Source organism: Chaetodon trifascialis, chromosome 10 (assembly GCF_039877785.1).
Source record: "Chaetodon trifascialis isolate fChaTrf1 chromosome 10, fChaTrf1.hap1, whole genome shotgun sequence".
Classification (NCBI taxonomy): Eukaryota; Metazoa; Chordata; class Actinopteri; order Chaetodontiformes; family Chaetodontidae; genus Chaetodon; species Chaetodon trifascialis.
In genome coordinates, this window is record NC_092065.1 from 18053628 (window position 1) to 18071812 (window position 18185).

At 40.9% G+C, this 18185-nt stretch overlaps 1 protein-coding gene across 1 annotated transcript in view; it reads left to right on the forward strand.

Moving 5' to 3' along the window:
• The first annotated feature begins 6083 nt into the window (after positions 1–6083).
• Positions 6084–18185, forward strand: part of mrpl23 (mitochondrial ribosomal protein L23) — a 36092-nt gene continuing 23990 nt past the window's right edge. The window contains exons 1-3 of the mRNA XM_070972361.1: positions 6084–6204; positions 7557–7679; positions 17673–17755. Coding sequence (XP_070828462.1) covers positions 6185–6204; positions 7557–7679; positions 17673–17755 — 226 coding nt within the window. The 5' untranslated portion in view covers positions 6084–6184. The remainder of the gene's footprint in view (positions 6205–7556; positions 7680–17672; positions 17756–18185) is intronic.

Genomic DNA, 18185 nt, shown 5'->3' on the forward strand with positions numbered 1-18185 from the left:
ACCTAACTAGCTCACCATGAATGAATATCTATAACCATAACTGCTTTTACCCCATTACACCAATACATTTACTATACATTATTTGTTGCCAGTCTTAGTTTATGATACTAAATATTACAAATAAATGTGTAAAATGTCAATCATGCAATCATGGTGTTAAACCAAACCTTTATTCCTTATGAAGGTATTTTATTCAATTTTGAAGTAGCGATGAATGAATAACTGAAAATCTATGGCCAGAATAAGATGAATTTGCTTGTTTTGAATGAGTATTTATTTATTGTTTTTACGAATAAATGTCCAGCAAAAGAGACACAAGAACTCAAAGGGGACTGCATTTTTAGAATAAATACTAATTGCTTTGTTACCACAGTTGCATGAAGTACAAATATTCTGGTTTGTTTTTAGCCTTAAAAAAAAGTCTAAACATGTCAAAACTTTTAAGACCAACAGAGATTTTTTCCCATTTTGTATGATGTGCATTGGGTTTGTTCTTAGGACACTCACCCATATTTAGCTTTAGTTTGTGCTTTGAGGGCAATCACACGCAATGAAAAGCAAAATGTGAAGCAATCTGCAGAGGATTTTGGGTGCACTGTGATATATCAAAGTATATCACAGGTTGTGTGAGGTTTAATGCACTGCGAGGCTCATGTGCAGTGCAGAAGACATTTGAGGGCAGGAATGTTGTTTACGAGTGCCTCAGGGGTAGCTGGTGGTGGTGTGATTGGTCGAAGGTGGCATCCGTTGGCATTTGGACTATCAACATCCATTGTGTCTGGAGTTATAATGTCAACATAGAAAAGCTGGACTACTGTTTGACTCACCCTGTTTGACATTAAATGTGTGTGTTGCGTCAATGTATGTGTAATGTAGATGTGCAATGCAAAGCAACACTCACGTCTTAGCTCCCATAGAAGCTTTGTCGTGACTTTCTGAAACCTCAGCTGAATGCAGATCATGTTGATTCGTTTTAACTCTGAGTCACTGTCCATTTATTTTAACATAATTCTTCCTGTAACATGGTCATGGCCCTATTGGTATTCATCAACTTTATCGCTCCCAAAAATAAGACAAAAGGAATCATGGCTTGAACAATGTTGTTATGTTTGTAGGATAAGCTCTTCCACGATGCACAAGCACAAGATATCCCATGAGTGTCGGCTGACATACCTTGAAGATCAGTTGCCCCCTTCCCCGTTTATGCATGTCAGCCCCTCTCTCCCGATCCATCACATAACTCTGGCAGGGGCAGAGACACTGGATAAGGCTGTGGGAACCTGTGTGAGCACCCTACCTAATCGTCCCACTGCAACTGCAGCTGATTTTAAAATCTCTGGAAATCAGCGTGTTTTTACGTGTGCTTTCGTGATGAAACTTCGGCAACAGAACAGTGCAGGTGCTCCTGTTATTACTTTGTTTCTTACAGGAAACAAATCAAGCGCTTCTATCTCCACACCAACTAGTTTGATAATGGAAGACAACAAAGCTTCACAGTCAGTTGTGCTATGATGGCTTAAGGTTTCTCACAGCGAAAGAATGCGCAGAGCCCGAGCATCTTTGCTGACATATATCCAGTGTGCAGCTCTTTGCCTCAAACTGTTTCAGATGTTGTATTTTAGAAGTGCATTTGTGTGTATGTACATTTGCTGTGCATGAATTAAGTGTTTGCATGTGTTTGTGCACGCTTACATTCGGACTTGTGAAATTCAAGTTCAACGTGGGCCTTGTGGCAGCCAGGCTCCTGGGTCAGAGGTCAGGCTCATGACATCAACGGAACATCCAGGGGGGAGGGTCTAAATTTACACGCCATCCAGATTGCCCCCAACTCCATCCCTCACTGCTATTAATAGGCAGAGGACTGCTGCGTGGCATGCACTCGCTCGCTCCCAGAGTGTGAACATGGGACATGAAAAAACAGAGGAATCTGACCTGAACTGGCCACTACCTCTGACCACTCATTTAGTGTTGATGGCAAAGGGGCAAGGGTTTAATTAGCTGTGGGGTGGAAGGGCTAGTGGTTTATGTTTTTTGTGTTAAGCGGACTTAATGTTTCATTCAGACTACAGAAAGTTCAAAATTGCAATACTGAAAACGTCCTGTTTGGTGGCAACAGTCACTCAGGTGCTTCACATCTCATGGACCAAACACGCTGCAAAACACTAAAAACTGCCTGAAGGCTAAATGCTGTTTTAGCACAATAGAAGTAATTTTTAGTGTCTTTCTCAGCATCAGAATAATTTCTATTTAGTCTGTTTAGCAAAAGTGAGGCTTTGAGCTAATGCCTACATTAGCATGCTAACATGCACACAATGACAATGCTAACATGCTAATGTGTAGCAGGCTTTTGTTTACCATGTTCACCATCTTACTTTAGCTTGTTGGCACTCTAATATTTAGTTTTTTAGCACTAAACACAAAGTATAGCTGAGGCTATACTCATGTCATAGCACAAAGGAGCCAATTGGACATATTGAAATTTTGACTAGATGATGATGCTAAATGAAAAGTCAGGGATCACCAGGTCAATAGGATTCATCCTCTGGGCTCCAGGAATGTCTTCACCAAAATTAATGGCAATTCATACAGTAGTTTTTTAGATGTTTCAGTCTTGACCGAAGTCGTGGACTGACCAATCGACTGACTCGTTCAATGACCGGGATGGATAACAAGCCACTGAGGCCCACGGGCTTGTATCTATAAAACATCTGCTACAGATTGTCAACGGGGGATGAGAATGGTTTTCTAAACAACTGCTGCCAAAAATGATAATAGGTTCCCCCGGCACAGTTCTCCTCATCCCCGAATGTAGTACATAACACACATAGAGTAACACACGTGCAGCCAATCTGTATGAGCCTCGCCTGTGATAGCAGATTAGCAGGCCACTGCTGTCGTAGATCTGGAATGAAAGTTCTCTCACTCATCGTTCTCTCCATGTTAACTCATGTTCCTAAAGCTACCTGCTCTTTAGCCACGTCTCTGTGGCTCTATGCTTCTGCCACTGTTGATACGATCTTTGGATTAGCCGTTTTGCACATAAAGTATGATATAAAACCTCAACCCAGCAACTACTTGTGGAAATGATTCAAGGCATCAGGATGAAGTGGCTTCAGAGGGAAACACTAAAACAGCGTTACATGCAGAACTATTCACTTCAACTGACAAACTTTTCCATCTTCACGTCTGGATCTTCAATTTACCGTTTCCCTTTTTTCTTCTCGAGGATATTCAATACCGACAACTTCTCCTCCGGCTGCCTGAGAGTCAGAGGGGGAAAGTTTCCATGCGGCCCCAGCGCCCGCTCTTGGCGGGACAATCCCGCTGTAGACCAAACTGTTTCCGTCTATCCACCTCTCCTGTTAGAGCACTCCCTCCTCCTCCCTTACTTTCCTCCTTTTTGCACTGTGACACAAACAGCCACTTTCCACTGCCCCAGACCTGAACCCTCATTCCAATTCTCCCTGACTCTCTCTTCTCTCTCTCTCTCTCTCTCTCTCTCTCTCTCTCTCTCTCTCTCTCTCTCTCTCTCTCTCTCTCTCTCACACACACACACACACACACACACACACAAAAGGTATGTGTCTCATTTAGAAATATAATGGCAATTGCTGAGTGTCTTAATTAAAATGAAAAACAATTGATTGCTGATGGAATTCAAAATTAAATTTACCTGTCCAGCTGAGTATCACTGCAATTTCTGTGTACATGCACACATGTGTGTGAGGCTTTGTGTATGAGTGCATGCTTGCATGTGTATGAGTACACACTAAGTACTATAGTTATGAGGGCCATGCAGCTCAGCAGCCAAGTCATTAACCAGAATATGACTTCTGCAAAAACTGAACCATAAGCAAAAAAAAAAAAAAAAGCAACACTCATTTTCACAAAGAGCAAATTTAAAAAGTAATGAGAGCAGCAGAGCTCTCGTAGGTTTTTGCCCCAGTCTTTTGAAAAGCAATAAAACCTCATTAATCAGGTTTGTATTCTTATGGCAACCAATAAAATTAGATCATATAGTTAACTTTTATTTTCCATCAAAGAGCCCAACCGTGTGCATTAACAAACAGGCTTGAATCACATCTATAAATGGCAGAGTTGGATAACAGTGTGAGACCAGACCTTTGGCTGAAGGTTGCATCGGTTCATGTTGCTGGCCCCCTCCGCTCCCCTTAGACCTGGCCTGGTCTGCACTGGATGGAGCCTTGCAAAACATCGGCATGCTGACTGAGGTAATGAGTGCAGCTACAACTACTGCACTATGAGCAAGCTCCAGGTCTGTGGCAGATGACGGATAATCCAACGTACACTGAAATAATAACACGGTTTTCTTCTTCTAAATGACCATTCTTACAAACAAAGAAGTAAAATCATCACGTTACATCAACTATGGCACAATAGCACAAAATTCCTAATGCACAAAATGCAGGAATTACGTTAAGCCCTGTTCTGGCCTTGTTGCAAATTCATCGTGTATCATGAATTTGCTAAAAGCCCTTTGGATCTTTGGATGCCACCACCTGCAGTTGTTCCAGTCTGGACAAGTCCTAAATTACTTTCAGTATTAGAAAACAGAGTATGCACATTCACATGCTGCAGGCTTATGACAGACAGGGAAAGGATATTTATGGTTTATCCAGGATTTGAACCAGCAACCATCAAGTCACAAACCACTTCTCGAATGCCATGCATAAATTATAACAACTTACACATTGCAGTCTTCACTCTGTATGAATGTTGAATCATGGATTATAGAGTTAATGCAATTCAATCTTCATGTTAATAATTTATTTCATTGAACATACTAATGTTTTAATGTTGTAATATGCAGTGGTCAGTACACATTACAGTACATGTTTTGAAAGAAACCTTCCCACCTCTGCCTCACTGCCTTTATGTATCTCCAGTACACTCTCATATCAGCTGTCAGATGAACCAGTTCCAAAGCAACAAACAAGTAAACAACCAATGAACTGATGACAGTGAGCATATTCTTTTTGCTTGAGCTTAAAGACTCAACTGGATAATTGTAGGGACAGCAGGACAATCTGATATATTGTGATAAATGCCTATGCCAACTGGTAAACATTAGAACAACAACTGCATAATAATCAAATGCCTAACTGCCCTCCAGCACCCTCCACACACACATACACACACTCCATGGCATCTTAACTGATGGAAACTTCCCTCCCTGGCATAGTCTGGGCTGTCAGTGTGGTCCATTTCCTGCCAGGTCTGAACCAGCTGAGCCGGGGACTCATGTTCCACTCAGGGGGCCTTCAATCATTCTTACCCCTGCTGCAGGCACATGTAGTGGGTGTGAGGTCAGACTCTGGGGCACAGGGTCTGAAGGAGACATGGGACGAGGTCTCCCTCTGCTGCTGTCTCATCATACAGTATGTGCCCTGAGAAAAAATCCCAAAATGGAAACCAATTCTTAAAAAGAACATGCACTCTGCTTTTGTCCAAGGAGGAGATTAAAGCAGCTGCTCCAAATGGGGAACGTGTATTTATGGGAAAATTATAGCACTCAGGGAATTTTACCTATTTTCTGATACATAACTGATGTTTCCAATGACTATTCTGCATAATGAGGCACTGAAATAGTTTCTTTGTTGCTATGAGTGTCTATTTTAGGAATATTTACTTCTTCATCAATCCAATTGTAATGAATATACAAAGAATGTGTCCATGTATGAGTTGTGTTTTTATGTAGTGAAGTATAGAACTTTTCAGGAGAAAATGGTGTGGGAAACATTCAGCAGATTTACTTGACTGGCATTTGATTGACTTGTCTTAATATTAATAAAACACCTTCTCATTGGGGTATGATTATCACAAACTGTTAATTGTGTGTACTGCTTAGTAAGTTTGAATCAAATGGATGCCAAGGCCCAGTGAAAGTACATGTATCTGAACGGGTCTAATCAGGGCTCTTATTCTGGTATAAATACATACAGCGCATACTGAGCTCGTATTTTAAGGCTGTGGAGCATTAGTACATCCATGATGCAGACCTTCATTACGAAGTTGTCTTCAAGGGCATTGACCAAATCCAGTGCGCATGCGTCTTGCGAGTTATCCCGGAAGTATATCCTCGCACATGGTACATTTGACAACCTTGAGAAGACAACAAAACAACTAGCTGATAGCTTATGTGTTGCAAACAACAGTTCCCGTGATGCCAGTAACAAGACTACTGTAAGTTGCACATTTTTTCTTTTTGTTTCTAGGCGTAAATACGCGAAAGGACACTTCAGATAGAGATTAAATCTTTGTCAGTCCGCTTTTCCAGCAGTTTGGTAAGATAGCAAACCCAGCTAACGGTAGCATGCCTAAGCCTTCTAGCTGCCGTGTCTGTCTAAATGTAGCTAGCTATCGCCAAACGTTGTTTTAATTTATTTTACACTTTGTCATTGCGCTTTAGTCAGTGTTTAAGTCTTTAACTCAACTGTGAATCCAAAATGATGTTACTTAACAAGAACGTAGCCAGCATTAGCCAGCTATGCTAAAAACAAACTGCCGTTAACATCCAGCTAATGTCGCAGTACAGTAAACGTATGGGTTACTATGACACCCAGCTTGTAATGGTCTGTGGATAGTGAAGGAACTCACAAGTATCTTTAGTCACATACTCCATCAGGACATTGTAATTTTTTGCGGGATTCAACATGATGAAGAAGTGTGCCGTACGGATGGTAAAGCTCCTGTGGGATTAGCGAGTTGGACCATATACATACAATTAACTTGACTAATGGGGTCCACACCAAATTCAGTAATGCTTGACTTCAACATTTTTTGAGTTTCTGTAAATTGAAATCAATTCCTGTTAATAATATTTAATCTCCCCCGTCAAGAGGTTGTATTTATACCAACATTTATGCCTGTCTGTCAATGTCAGTGTTTTCTTTTGCTGTATATATTGAAGTCTTAGGAGATGGTATGAATTATATATTTAAATTACTTATACCATTATAATCTCCAAATGAATTACTTATATCTGGCAACACTACATCATTACTACAGTGAAGTATAACAGCGTAAACATCAAAGCAGTTAAATGATCAGACAGGTTATAAACAAGCAAACAGTGGAACCACATAATCTGATTTCAGTGAAAAAGGTCTGATAATCCCTCTTCACTTTCTGACCCACACTGAACAGCATACACACAAGTTTTTGGCTAGCTGGTGAACATATTGGAACATTTAGCAGCTAGACCGGGATACTTCCCTACAGCTGGAATGGCAGACGTCACATCAAGGCACATACTGCGGTTTGGATCAGGCAAACCATGAACACTGATCACATCCTGCGGCTTCTCATTATGCAACTCTCTTTTGAAAAAGATCATTCTTTTTAATCTTTGCCTTTAGTTACTTTTGACAATAATCTGCAATGGCAAATGAAACTAAAATTGCACAAGGAAATTCTACAGGATACCTGTGCAGCTTCAATATCTTCCCAGTTGTTAGCGTGATTATAAGAAATACAGCTGATGCTGATTCCTGAGAATGACACTGTAGATGATAACAGTTTCCCTCTCCTGTCAGGTACCCTCTCTACCAACTGGGTAACCCTCAGCTGAGGATCTTCAGACCCAAGTGGTTCTTGACTCTGGTGAGGCCAGGAAAAGAACAGCCTCCTGACACTGTCCAATTTCGCATCCCAATGGAGTAAGTCTTTACTTGCACGTCTTCCCTATCATTTTGTAGAGACACATAAAGGAAATACAAAGGTTGACTATTCTACGGTTATGTAATCCCATGTTGTTAGCTGTCAGTCTGGGTAGTATCTCAATCAAAAGGATTATTATAAGGAATGGCAATTTAGAGGTGGTCCCTGTTTAGAAGTGGCTTTAGGCAATAGTGGCAAGACCACCAATAAGTTTATTGTTGGCAGTGCTCACCATTAAAGGTTTTTTTTAGAAGCTGACTGACTGACTTTGTTTATAAATTTCAGAATATAGTTAAAAATGTTCATGACATCTCCCCTTGACTTCAGTGATTTAATGATTGAAATTGTTTGTCCATTGACTACTCAGTCAAGCCAGTAATCGTTTCAGCACTACTCTTTCTGAAAGGGTGGGAAATAGTCTGTATTTTGTGTATAGCAGTTTTTGGAAGTGAAATTTCATGTGATCAAGGAAATATGTATGTTCATACATCCATGTCTTTAGTTTATTACTCCATCCTCAGGTGGGTGGATTGTACTACAAATAATGTCACTGTAAAGCTATGACTATACTCTTCACTAACATCACTGGCTGATGCAGTTTGTGTGTCTGTGAAGAATTAAACTGATGGCTGAATTGTGGCAATTTTCTTTTTCAAGAAAATGATGACGCCTACATTTGACACCTCCTTAGGGTTTACCAACGTCTTGCACAAAGGTTAATATATGTTTATTTTTCTTTGAATAAGAACAAGATACACGATGAGTGTATTGCTTGTGTCAAAAGGTCTTTCTCCGGTCTCCATAGAGCCATACGTTATTCTCCTGAAACTGCTGCTGCCCACAATCATAGCTCCTTATAGTTTAAAGTCTGTGAATTGTTTCAGAGGTTATTGTGCCTTTATCAGCTGTTGCGGCAACATTTAGAATGCTTCTTAAGAATGAAAGTATAACAAACTGATGCCCTGTGTAGGTTGTGAATTTTGCTATTATAAGACTAAAAAATCAGTTATTTTATTTGGCATCAAAAGTTATTTTATGTTTTGCTTTTTGTCAGACTATAGTAGTAGTTTAATGTCATTCAGATGTATTATATAATGAACATATGTTTCGCATTTTAGACTGCAATAATTTGTTTTTACTGGCACTGAAGCAGTGTTTCTGGACCTGCATTCTGCAGTGTGGGTTGTGCAACATGGCCACCAGGTGGCATGACAGCCTCAAGAACAGGAATCCTAGGTGTGAGTCCCCAACAGCACAGACAGTTCTTACCACCTTATGCTGTCTTTAATGAGTTCAGTTGTAGTGAGGACTTGTGAAAGTCTGACATCGGCAGCAGGAGGTGAGGTCAAAGGTACATTTGTTTGGCGCTGCAGTGGAGGTTTGAGCCCTGTTGTTGACAGCTCAATGTCAAACATTCGTCCCCTGGAGGAGCCAATATCAATATCGATGCAGAAAACGCACTGTTCTTGATCATTCTCCAAGACTCATGTTCAGTGCAGTATGCTATATATAACACCACTCTCCTGCCTCCCGATCTTGCCGTGTTATTTTTTTGTCTTAGGACCAGACATTTGGTGAGTTTGGACAACATGTATTCTGTCGTAAAACGCAACAGGAGGTCCTTGCCAGTCAGCACTTAGTAGTGATGAGTTGATGTTGACTAGCTCTGTGAGCCAAGGTCACTGAGGTTAGCAGTGCTCCTCAGGCAAAGAGAAGGCCAGAGCCTACATTAGGGAGAAAAATTGAAGTTTGAGGCAGATCATCTATGTGTCTCTGGTGGGGTTTAGACCATAATCTGTTCATCCAGGTGCCTGGCCTCCCACTCTGATTTTTGCCTCTTCTCTGCCAAACTCCTAGGGTGCTTATGTAATTGTGTGTGCGTATGTGCCTGTGTGCCTGTGTGTGTGCCTGTGTGTGCCTGTGTGTGCCTGTGTGTGTGTGTGTGTGTGTGTGTGTGTGTGTGTGTGTGTGTGTGTGTGTGTGCGCATGCTTGTCAGTGTGGGCGAGTCAGTTTGTGAGAATGGTGTGTGTCTTTGTGTATATATGCACAAAAGTGGGTAAGTGCAGGGTGCGTGTGTGTTTATAAGGGTGTGTAAGGTTTTTTTTTGTTTCTTGGAGTCTTTGATGCCTGGGAGAGGTGCATGGCTGATTGATATGCTGCTGGGGCCTCAGTGTTCGCTTGAAACACTGTTATTTTTTACTTTTCATACATACAGTGTTGTAAATGGACACACATGGAGAGACAGTGACAGAAACCAAATATCACTCCCACTCTCAGCTTATTGATGGGTCTGAGTCACTACGGCAGTGAAAGCTGTTGTAGTTATGACTCTCGAGGGTAGGTGGTGTTAGCGTGGGTAAGTTGTAGTGTCGAGCAGCTGTTAATGAGAAGTGGTAATGTTGGTGTTCTCAGGGCAATAACACAAGGTGGCCTTTATCTCAATGACACCTGGGAGCTAGATATCCATGGTTGTCTGTCTTGTTCGTTTTTGCTTTTCTCTAGCTATCTTGCTTGTTTGCAGTATCGCTCACTTGTTATGATCTGCGCATGTCTTTCTCTGTCCTCTCCCTCTGTCCCACCCTGGACTTGGTTATTTATTGTGCTTTTCTTAAACGCTTTGCAACACGTCCAAAACCAATCCCTCTTTGGCACTTGTTGTTTGAGACACCTGGCATGTGTTCGTGTAATTCTCTTTCTACCTGCTGGAGGGAAGTATTTCTTTGTCTTTTTGATTGTTCTCAAACCTTTTGTGCTATGTTAGTATTTCCTCTCTGCTTCAGAAGGAACATCATCAAATTTCTAGGTTGACACCCACACACACACACACACACACACACACCTCTTGCACCTCACCTGGCATGGCTAGTGGCCAATGCTGACACACACACACAAAGAAAAGATCACAGTGCTGAACGTTGTGTTCACTTACTACTCAGTCACATTTTGTGCTGTGCTGCGATGCTGTCTAATAATTATGAAACCAGACCATGATGTGGTTTTCTTACTATAATCTGACAGTAACACACTGACCCTGTTACAGAGCAGCTCTCATTGTCTTCCCTCGCCTACAACTGTTGAGTACCTGGTGGATCAAACAATGTTATGATTGCCATGGCAATGACTCCATTTCTGTTCCCCTGTTCCACTTTATAAGCATGTGGCTGAAGTTGGAATCTGGGTTATTTTTCATGCTAACCAATTCTCAGTGTAGGTCAAAAGAAGTCATTTAGCCTGCTAGTCGAGGAGTGTAACTAGCTGTCATGTCTGTGCTGACCTTTCTCTCAGTGAGGAGTTTAGTGACTCCTGTTGACCTGTTCTTTGATCTATTTCTGTTCTATTGTCAGACTGAAAACCCGAACAATATATCTAATCCTTCACACGCTGCTCTTATACTCTCAACTTCTCAACTGTCTCTTCTCTCCCTAAGTCTCAGGTTCCTCAATGGCTTTCCCTCTAAACAAAGTCTGCTATTATGATCTTGATACTTAGTGTTGAGCAACTTCTGTGCATGTATTGTCTGTGTAGATGGGAGGGTTAAAGTAGTGAGTGTGCATATCTCGACTCAAACCTGACAATGGGGCAGACTTACAATGAGGAGCGGCTTTCTTTTGCCTTTCATCTGTGCAGAAAACAACTCTCCTGTTTCTTTCTCACCACTAAGCCGCTCTGACACAATGTACTTTGATGTTGTGTGTATGTGTGTGTGTGTGTGTGTGTGTGTGTGTGTGTGTGTGTGTGTGTGTGTGTGTGCATGTGTGTGTGTGCATGTGTGTGCGTGTGTGTGTGTGTGTGTGTGTGTGTGTGTGCGTGCGTGCGTGTCTGTGTGTGTGGACTGTTTGGTGTGCCTTGGATGTTTACCCTACATTGTGTTTAATGTAGGTTACACATAAAGTAAAATGTGAGAGGCTTATGAGAAGACAGTGTTAACATGTCAGAGGGACAGTTCAGCTGTGTTATGGAGGAGTGTTCCTCCACAGTATGTAGTTTAAAGTTGTCCTGTCTGTCAGTCACTGATGGTAATGGCCTGGGTATGTATGGTGTTCATCCCTGCTGATGATGATGCATTTTTCTAGTGTTTAGCATGTATGTCATCATGATGTTTTCCACTTGTGATGATATAATGTTGCAGTGTCGATGCAAAAAAGCGATTCAGACAGGGAATTCTGTCAAAAAATTAACATCCATGTCAGCTTTAATTGGGGTTTTGCAAGCATCATTTTTGTAAATGGTAAAGGCAACTTACATACAGGAATAAGAGACCACATAGTTGATGATGTATTGAAGGATTGAGGTTTCTCCAAAATGCAGTAAGTGCCTGTCGGCTGCCACTGTACATCACATCTATGTGTGGCTGCTCCTCTTCTTTTCCGTTCCTCTGTAATACTTAAAGATGATCTTCCTACCAAAAAGGCACCATAAAAAGTCCAAATGTAGATGCAGCCCAGTTTCTATCAAACAAGGAGCCACATTAAAAGCTTTCCAGTGGTTTGCCAAGTCAAGTTGCTAAAACAAGCAACCTTTCCAAGGAGGATTCATGGTTGCCACAAGAAACACGATGGTCACTGAATCATCCCTATACAAAGTAATGTTCATTTTAAAACAAGGACATGACAACAGCAACACCCCCATTCTTTGGATCAAATGTTGTTATAGCGATTACTAATTTACTAGTATTGTGGCACGGCATTCAGTTTATACAGTGGAGTACACACACCATTTTTGAAACATGACTCACCATGATGACCGCTAATTCTACCCGAGGATGAAACTAAAATACCAGACAAACATAGTTTTTCACATAACATTTATTCAATTGCCCACTTCACTGCCACTTAACCAACTGCCTGTTGTTAATCTGATAAAAGGGTCTACATCAGTATGTCTTGTCCTCTCTGTGAAAATAGGTCATTATGGGTCAAACCTGCAGGTGGCAGCAATACACAGAGTACAACAATAGCATACATACACATTTGATTATGTTATCAAATCAAAGATAACTGATGCCTCGGGAGGTTTTGTTTGAGTGAAACCTTGAATCGAGTTTTGCTGTTTTTGTGGATAATGTACACTGGTGAAGAATTTCATATAGTCATAGGTGAGTGACCTAAAGTATATTGCAAATATGCTGGGCTAAAATGTGACAGTTCTTCTCTCACGTTCTCATCTTATCAATGTGTTTAAGGTTCAAAGCTGGAAAGTATTTTATTATACCTAAAGTTTGGTCCCACCAACTTATTCAGTGGAAATATTGTTGATTAATTAAAGTGTTGATAGAGCGTCTGGGTGTTTGTTAGTCTGTGACTAAAATATGTTGGATTATTTTGGAGAGTGCATATGTGAAGTTTTCAATCCCTTTCAAGTTTCGTGTATTTTGTTATGTTATGAGATGCTTCTGCAACTTGAGCAGAGTCCACCTGTACCTAATTGCATTGACAGACACCTGTCTACATAAAGTCTCACAGTTGATGGTGTGTCAGTGTGAAAAGCAAACCATTAGGTCGAGAGAACTGTCCATAGACCTGCAAGACGGGGTTGTGTCTGGGCATGGCCCCCCTGGCCCCCTCTTGGTGGCACCCCTGCATGTACTGGTCGGGTTGCTGCAACCAAACTTAAACCAGCCACCGAGCAGACGAGAGTTAAAGTTAGAATTAAAAAGATAATTAAAAGGACAACAGAATAACTAACATTATGTCCAAAATAGATTCACAAATATGTCCAAAAAAGTGTGACATCTCCAACTGATGGTTCAAACAGAGTGAGAGCCAAAACTGCATCCTTGCTAGCTTGAACACACTCATCCTCAAACTTATCAAACTACAAGAGGATGTTCTAAAATCACAGAATATTAACAAACCTTTTGCTCTTATCAGCCAAGTGCTAAACAGATAGTATGATACCTCCTCCTACACAGGATCTCAGGCTGTGGCAAAGGTTTACATTTCAACAAGACAACAACCCGAAACATACCACCAAGAAAACAGGAGTGGTTTGGCAATGTCTCTGAAGGTCCCGGAGTGGCCCAGCTAGATTTCGGACCTGAACACAATAGATTATCTCTAGAGAGATCTGAAAATGGCTGTACACCGACGCTCCCCATCCAACCTGGTTGATCTTGAATGATTCTGCCAACAAGAAAGGTGTGCCAAACTTGTAGGATCATTTTCAAGAAGAATCAAGGCTGTCATTGTAGCCAAAGAACTGTACCAAGTGCTTTAATCAAGTACTAAGTAAAAGGTCTGAATATGTCTTATGTAAATTAGATATTTCAGTCTTTTTAATAAATTAACAGTAACACTCCAAAAACTGTTTTTGCTTTGACATTGTGGAATATTGTGTGTAGATTTATGAGAAAACATCTGTTTATAGATGCATCTGAAACATAACAAAATGTGGAAAACTTGAAAGTATCTGACAACTTTCTGTAAGCACTGTATTTACAACCAGTTCCAGTACCAACTGCAGATCCCTTTGTAAAGCATTAACAGAGTCATTTGTTGTGGATGTTGCCATATAAATTGCTGAGTCATCTGCATACATAGAGATTTTAATGATGTCTTGCTTGATTTAGTTTTTTTCCACTGAGAATGATCTATATCATTGATAGCTGTGCCCACTACACTCTACTCCCTGTGAGTTGGTCTTTTGAGTCAAAGCAGTACATATTGAGTGACATACTTAAACATGCTTATGTTTAGTACTGTAATTATTAATCTGTAATCATAATCATAATCATTACTGCAGGATAATTACTATTCACTCTCCAATCTCTTCAATTCTCTTCAGTCAAATATTGGTTGGGAGATAAATTAGAAACAAAAATTAATTTCTGTTAAAGTTGATGAATTCAGTATTTTGTTGTGTAAAATGTGTTCACAACTTCATTCCTTTTTTTCTTTTTTTTTCTTTTTTTAAGAATACAAATTTAGGAGGGGTTTCAGCATCCACAAACATTATTCAGCCAAAAATACAGATCTGCTAAACTTTAGTGTTTCAGTCTATATTTCTTGTGTATATTTGTGGTTGAAGATCATTGGTGAATGGGTGGCCTTTAGAGGGCATCCTTTATGTGCAACAGAGGTGTTAATCATTCACCTGGCAGATGTTCTTTTAGCACGAGCGCATTAATGGACAAGTGGCATGCTGTAGTCTCTGAGCTTTCAGAATACATTCACTGTCCTTATTGTCAGAGACTGTCAAAGCTGCCTCTGTCTTGCACTTTTCCAACCATGCCCTTTCACCTACTTCTCTCATATGCTTTCGGGGCACAGGTGTAAATGGACGGCCTTAAACTACTGGAACTGATACTCGCAATCTCCTTGGCTCAGTGTGAGTTAGCCCATTTGAGAGTAGGAAATATCCAGGAGCATGTAGATTCTTTGCAGATGAAGTATTCCATTTGAGAACAACTGTCGGGAGGTGTGCGATTGATGAATCTGCTATATTGTCACACAAAACTACATCACAGCAGGAGGAAACAAAGGCATCAAGTTTACCCTGTTTCTTCATCCATGCCCGAACACCTTCAGAGACCTGTTTATTTTAGCAGCGCTTGATATCAGATTTAGGTCGTATGTCTCCCTTCGACACCTCCCCTTGAACAATGCAGAACAATATAACTTTTAAAATTCTTTTCTGACAATGATGCCAGTGAGCCTGTTTTAAACTGCTTGGCAACAACGGACCATAATTGAACCTAATCCATCGTCTGCGTCATCCGATGCCCTTCTAGGTTTTGTGTTTGGAGTTCTTTCATCATCTTGGGTGAGGAATCTTTGTAGCATGTGTGTTTGAGTATAAATATATACCAGTTGCTGAGGAACGATGCCTTCAGCTCTGGCAGTTGCTGAAGACAGGTTTTCATTCTTCCTGCAAGGCAGAAGTGTGAAAGGTTAGCTTGTGGAGTCAGATGAGTGTTTATACTGGGATGATGATCAGATGCTGCCTGCATCACTATTGGAGACACCACGCCCTTTGTCTAAGTTTAGCCTTGTTTACTGTATGTACACGCTTAACTTGACATTTTCTCCTTAGCTTTCTGCCCAAGGCTTTATTTCAGAATGGATTCCAGTTTGTAGCTGAACTGGTCATGTATTCACTCTATCTAATGTAACCCCTGTAAATGTAGTCTAAGCATAAGGCGTATATATAAATTATATTGTAGATATTATTTTATATTTATATATTTTAATTATATTTATTTATTATATATATCATTATTACTGATATTGATAAATGATTCATCTTTAACTTGATGTGTGTTGTCCATTTTCTTTTTCTCATTGTTTTTACTTTTTCAGCTATAGCATATGAACATACATGTGCATCTTATGCAGAATAACAGACATAACTATGCTTGCACATGCTTCATACACACTATCTCTGTGTTAGTGGTGACTGGATAATTGGAGTGGTAAAAGCAGATGGATTTAGATTGGGAAGGGTTCCTCATTAATCAGGATCAGTGTTCCCTCTGCTAATGATCCAGAGGGGACCTTGCAGTCTCTGAGCCACTTTCCTCCCTTCCAGTTCCCTGCCCCTGCTTTCTAGGAAAACCCGTCTCTTAGTGCAATAACTCTCTCTTTCTTCCTCTCTTGATCTCAAGTACCCCGGCCACTCTGCTCTGCTTCACTGCCCTCTGGCACACACACTGTGAGAGGGGGGTTTTAGAGAGGGGTGGGTGCAAATGGAGCAGAAAGGCGCATCTGCATGCCACATCTTTGGAAACACATCTCTTGCCTCTCAACTGGGCAAAGGGAGATGAATAGGTCTAAATAGGCCTTAACAAGTTTGTTTACACCTTTCTTTACACAGTGATGCAGAAACTCCACCACCTTAACACCCTGAGTGGTCCTGAAACAGTACTGGCTCTGAGAGGCAGAGCTCACTGAGTGCTTAGTTCTCCTGTCTCTCAAAGGCAGCTGCCTGAAGTTAGTGTTTAGTAGAAAAAACCAAACATAATCAACAGTCACCACATCAAACCATCCTGTTTTCTGTTATGGTGGAATCAAATGTGGAAATAGTTACTGAAGTATTGTAAATGCAAGCGTACCTCTCTCGATAAACAGAACTTAGTAGGTCAAATGGAAGTGTTCTAGGGCTTCATCAGTGTCAGCATTGCCAAAATTCAGCGTATTATAGAGGAAAAGGCAATTGTTTGTACAGCATGGAAACATATATTACATCATTCTTCGGTACAAAGAGTCTTTGTGTTCACAGATGGGATTTTCTCATGCAAATGTTTGCCTCACCTAATATTGTTACAACAGCTCAAGGTATTGTGCTGTTTACTCTGAAAGACATATGAGGTGATGGAAGACGCCATATGCGAGGCACTCATGCCAGACCACAGTGTCGCTATTAAGCACTTTGTCAGACGCATTTGGGAAGTGCTCTCTACTAGGCTAATCCAATTGGCTAGATTGATTAGCCATTAAAAGCCTTTCTTCCTCTGGTCGGAGAAATTCGTTCCAAATGCTGCCCAGTGGGCTAGCTTCAGCTGGGCTGGCCCACCGGATTAGTTGGTGCCAGGCCCACTTCCTGTGTAGGGTTTCACCAGGCGCGATCAATACATGCAGACAGATAATTGGATGAACACTGACACTCACATTTCTCTTCTCTCCACTTTATGATCCAGAGAATAAAAGCTGACTGTGGGTTCATAGGGGTGTGTCCTGTCTGTTACAGTAGGTAATATAACATCAGAGTTTATGGGAATGCAGTGTGGAAACAAGTTCTATCATTTCTTTGCCTGTGTCAATTAAGTGAATGTGGTGTTATTTGATGGACAGTGATCCAGCATGTAACCCTGCAAGTGCAGGACTGCAACCTCAGACATCCTTCCTCACTCCTTCCGTCTCACACACACATTAAAAACACTCTTTACTACATGCGAACACTGATGCTGTATGCATAACTCCTGTTCTCCTCTGTCTCTCTCTCCCTCCCTGTTTGTGTGTTTTTCTCTTTTCTGTCTGTTCTGGACATGTGACAGAATGACCAAGTATGACGTACAGAACTACCTGGAGAAGATCTATAACGTCCCTGTTGGAGCTGTCCGCACGAGGATACAGTTTGGTGAGTGTCGTCACTGCTTTGCACAAGCACATACAGAGAACTGTTATATTTACAGAACTTGCTTGCTTGATGCTTCTTCATGAAATATTTACATTTCTCATAGACTCACTGACAGTGTAGGTAGTAGTGGACAATAATTTTTTTCCACTAGCCCCACCAACAGAAAGCACCAACTCAAGCTGTAGGACCTCACAAGTCCATTCAAGGCCAAGTAACTGAGACCCGACCTGGGACCAGAGTGAGGGTTGTTTAGGCGATATGACCTAAACTTTATATTGCATTATTGTAATAATAAAAGGGATGCTCCACTCAAAACATGATTTTTCCTGTTTTCATTGTATTAGCAATGTAAGGGAACATACCTTAAGAAAAAAATATTAAAATAACTGATATATTTATAAGAATGAAAATGAGCAACATAAAATTGGCA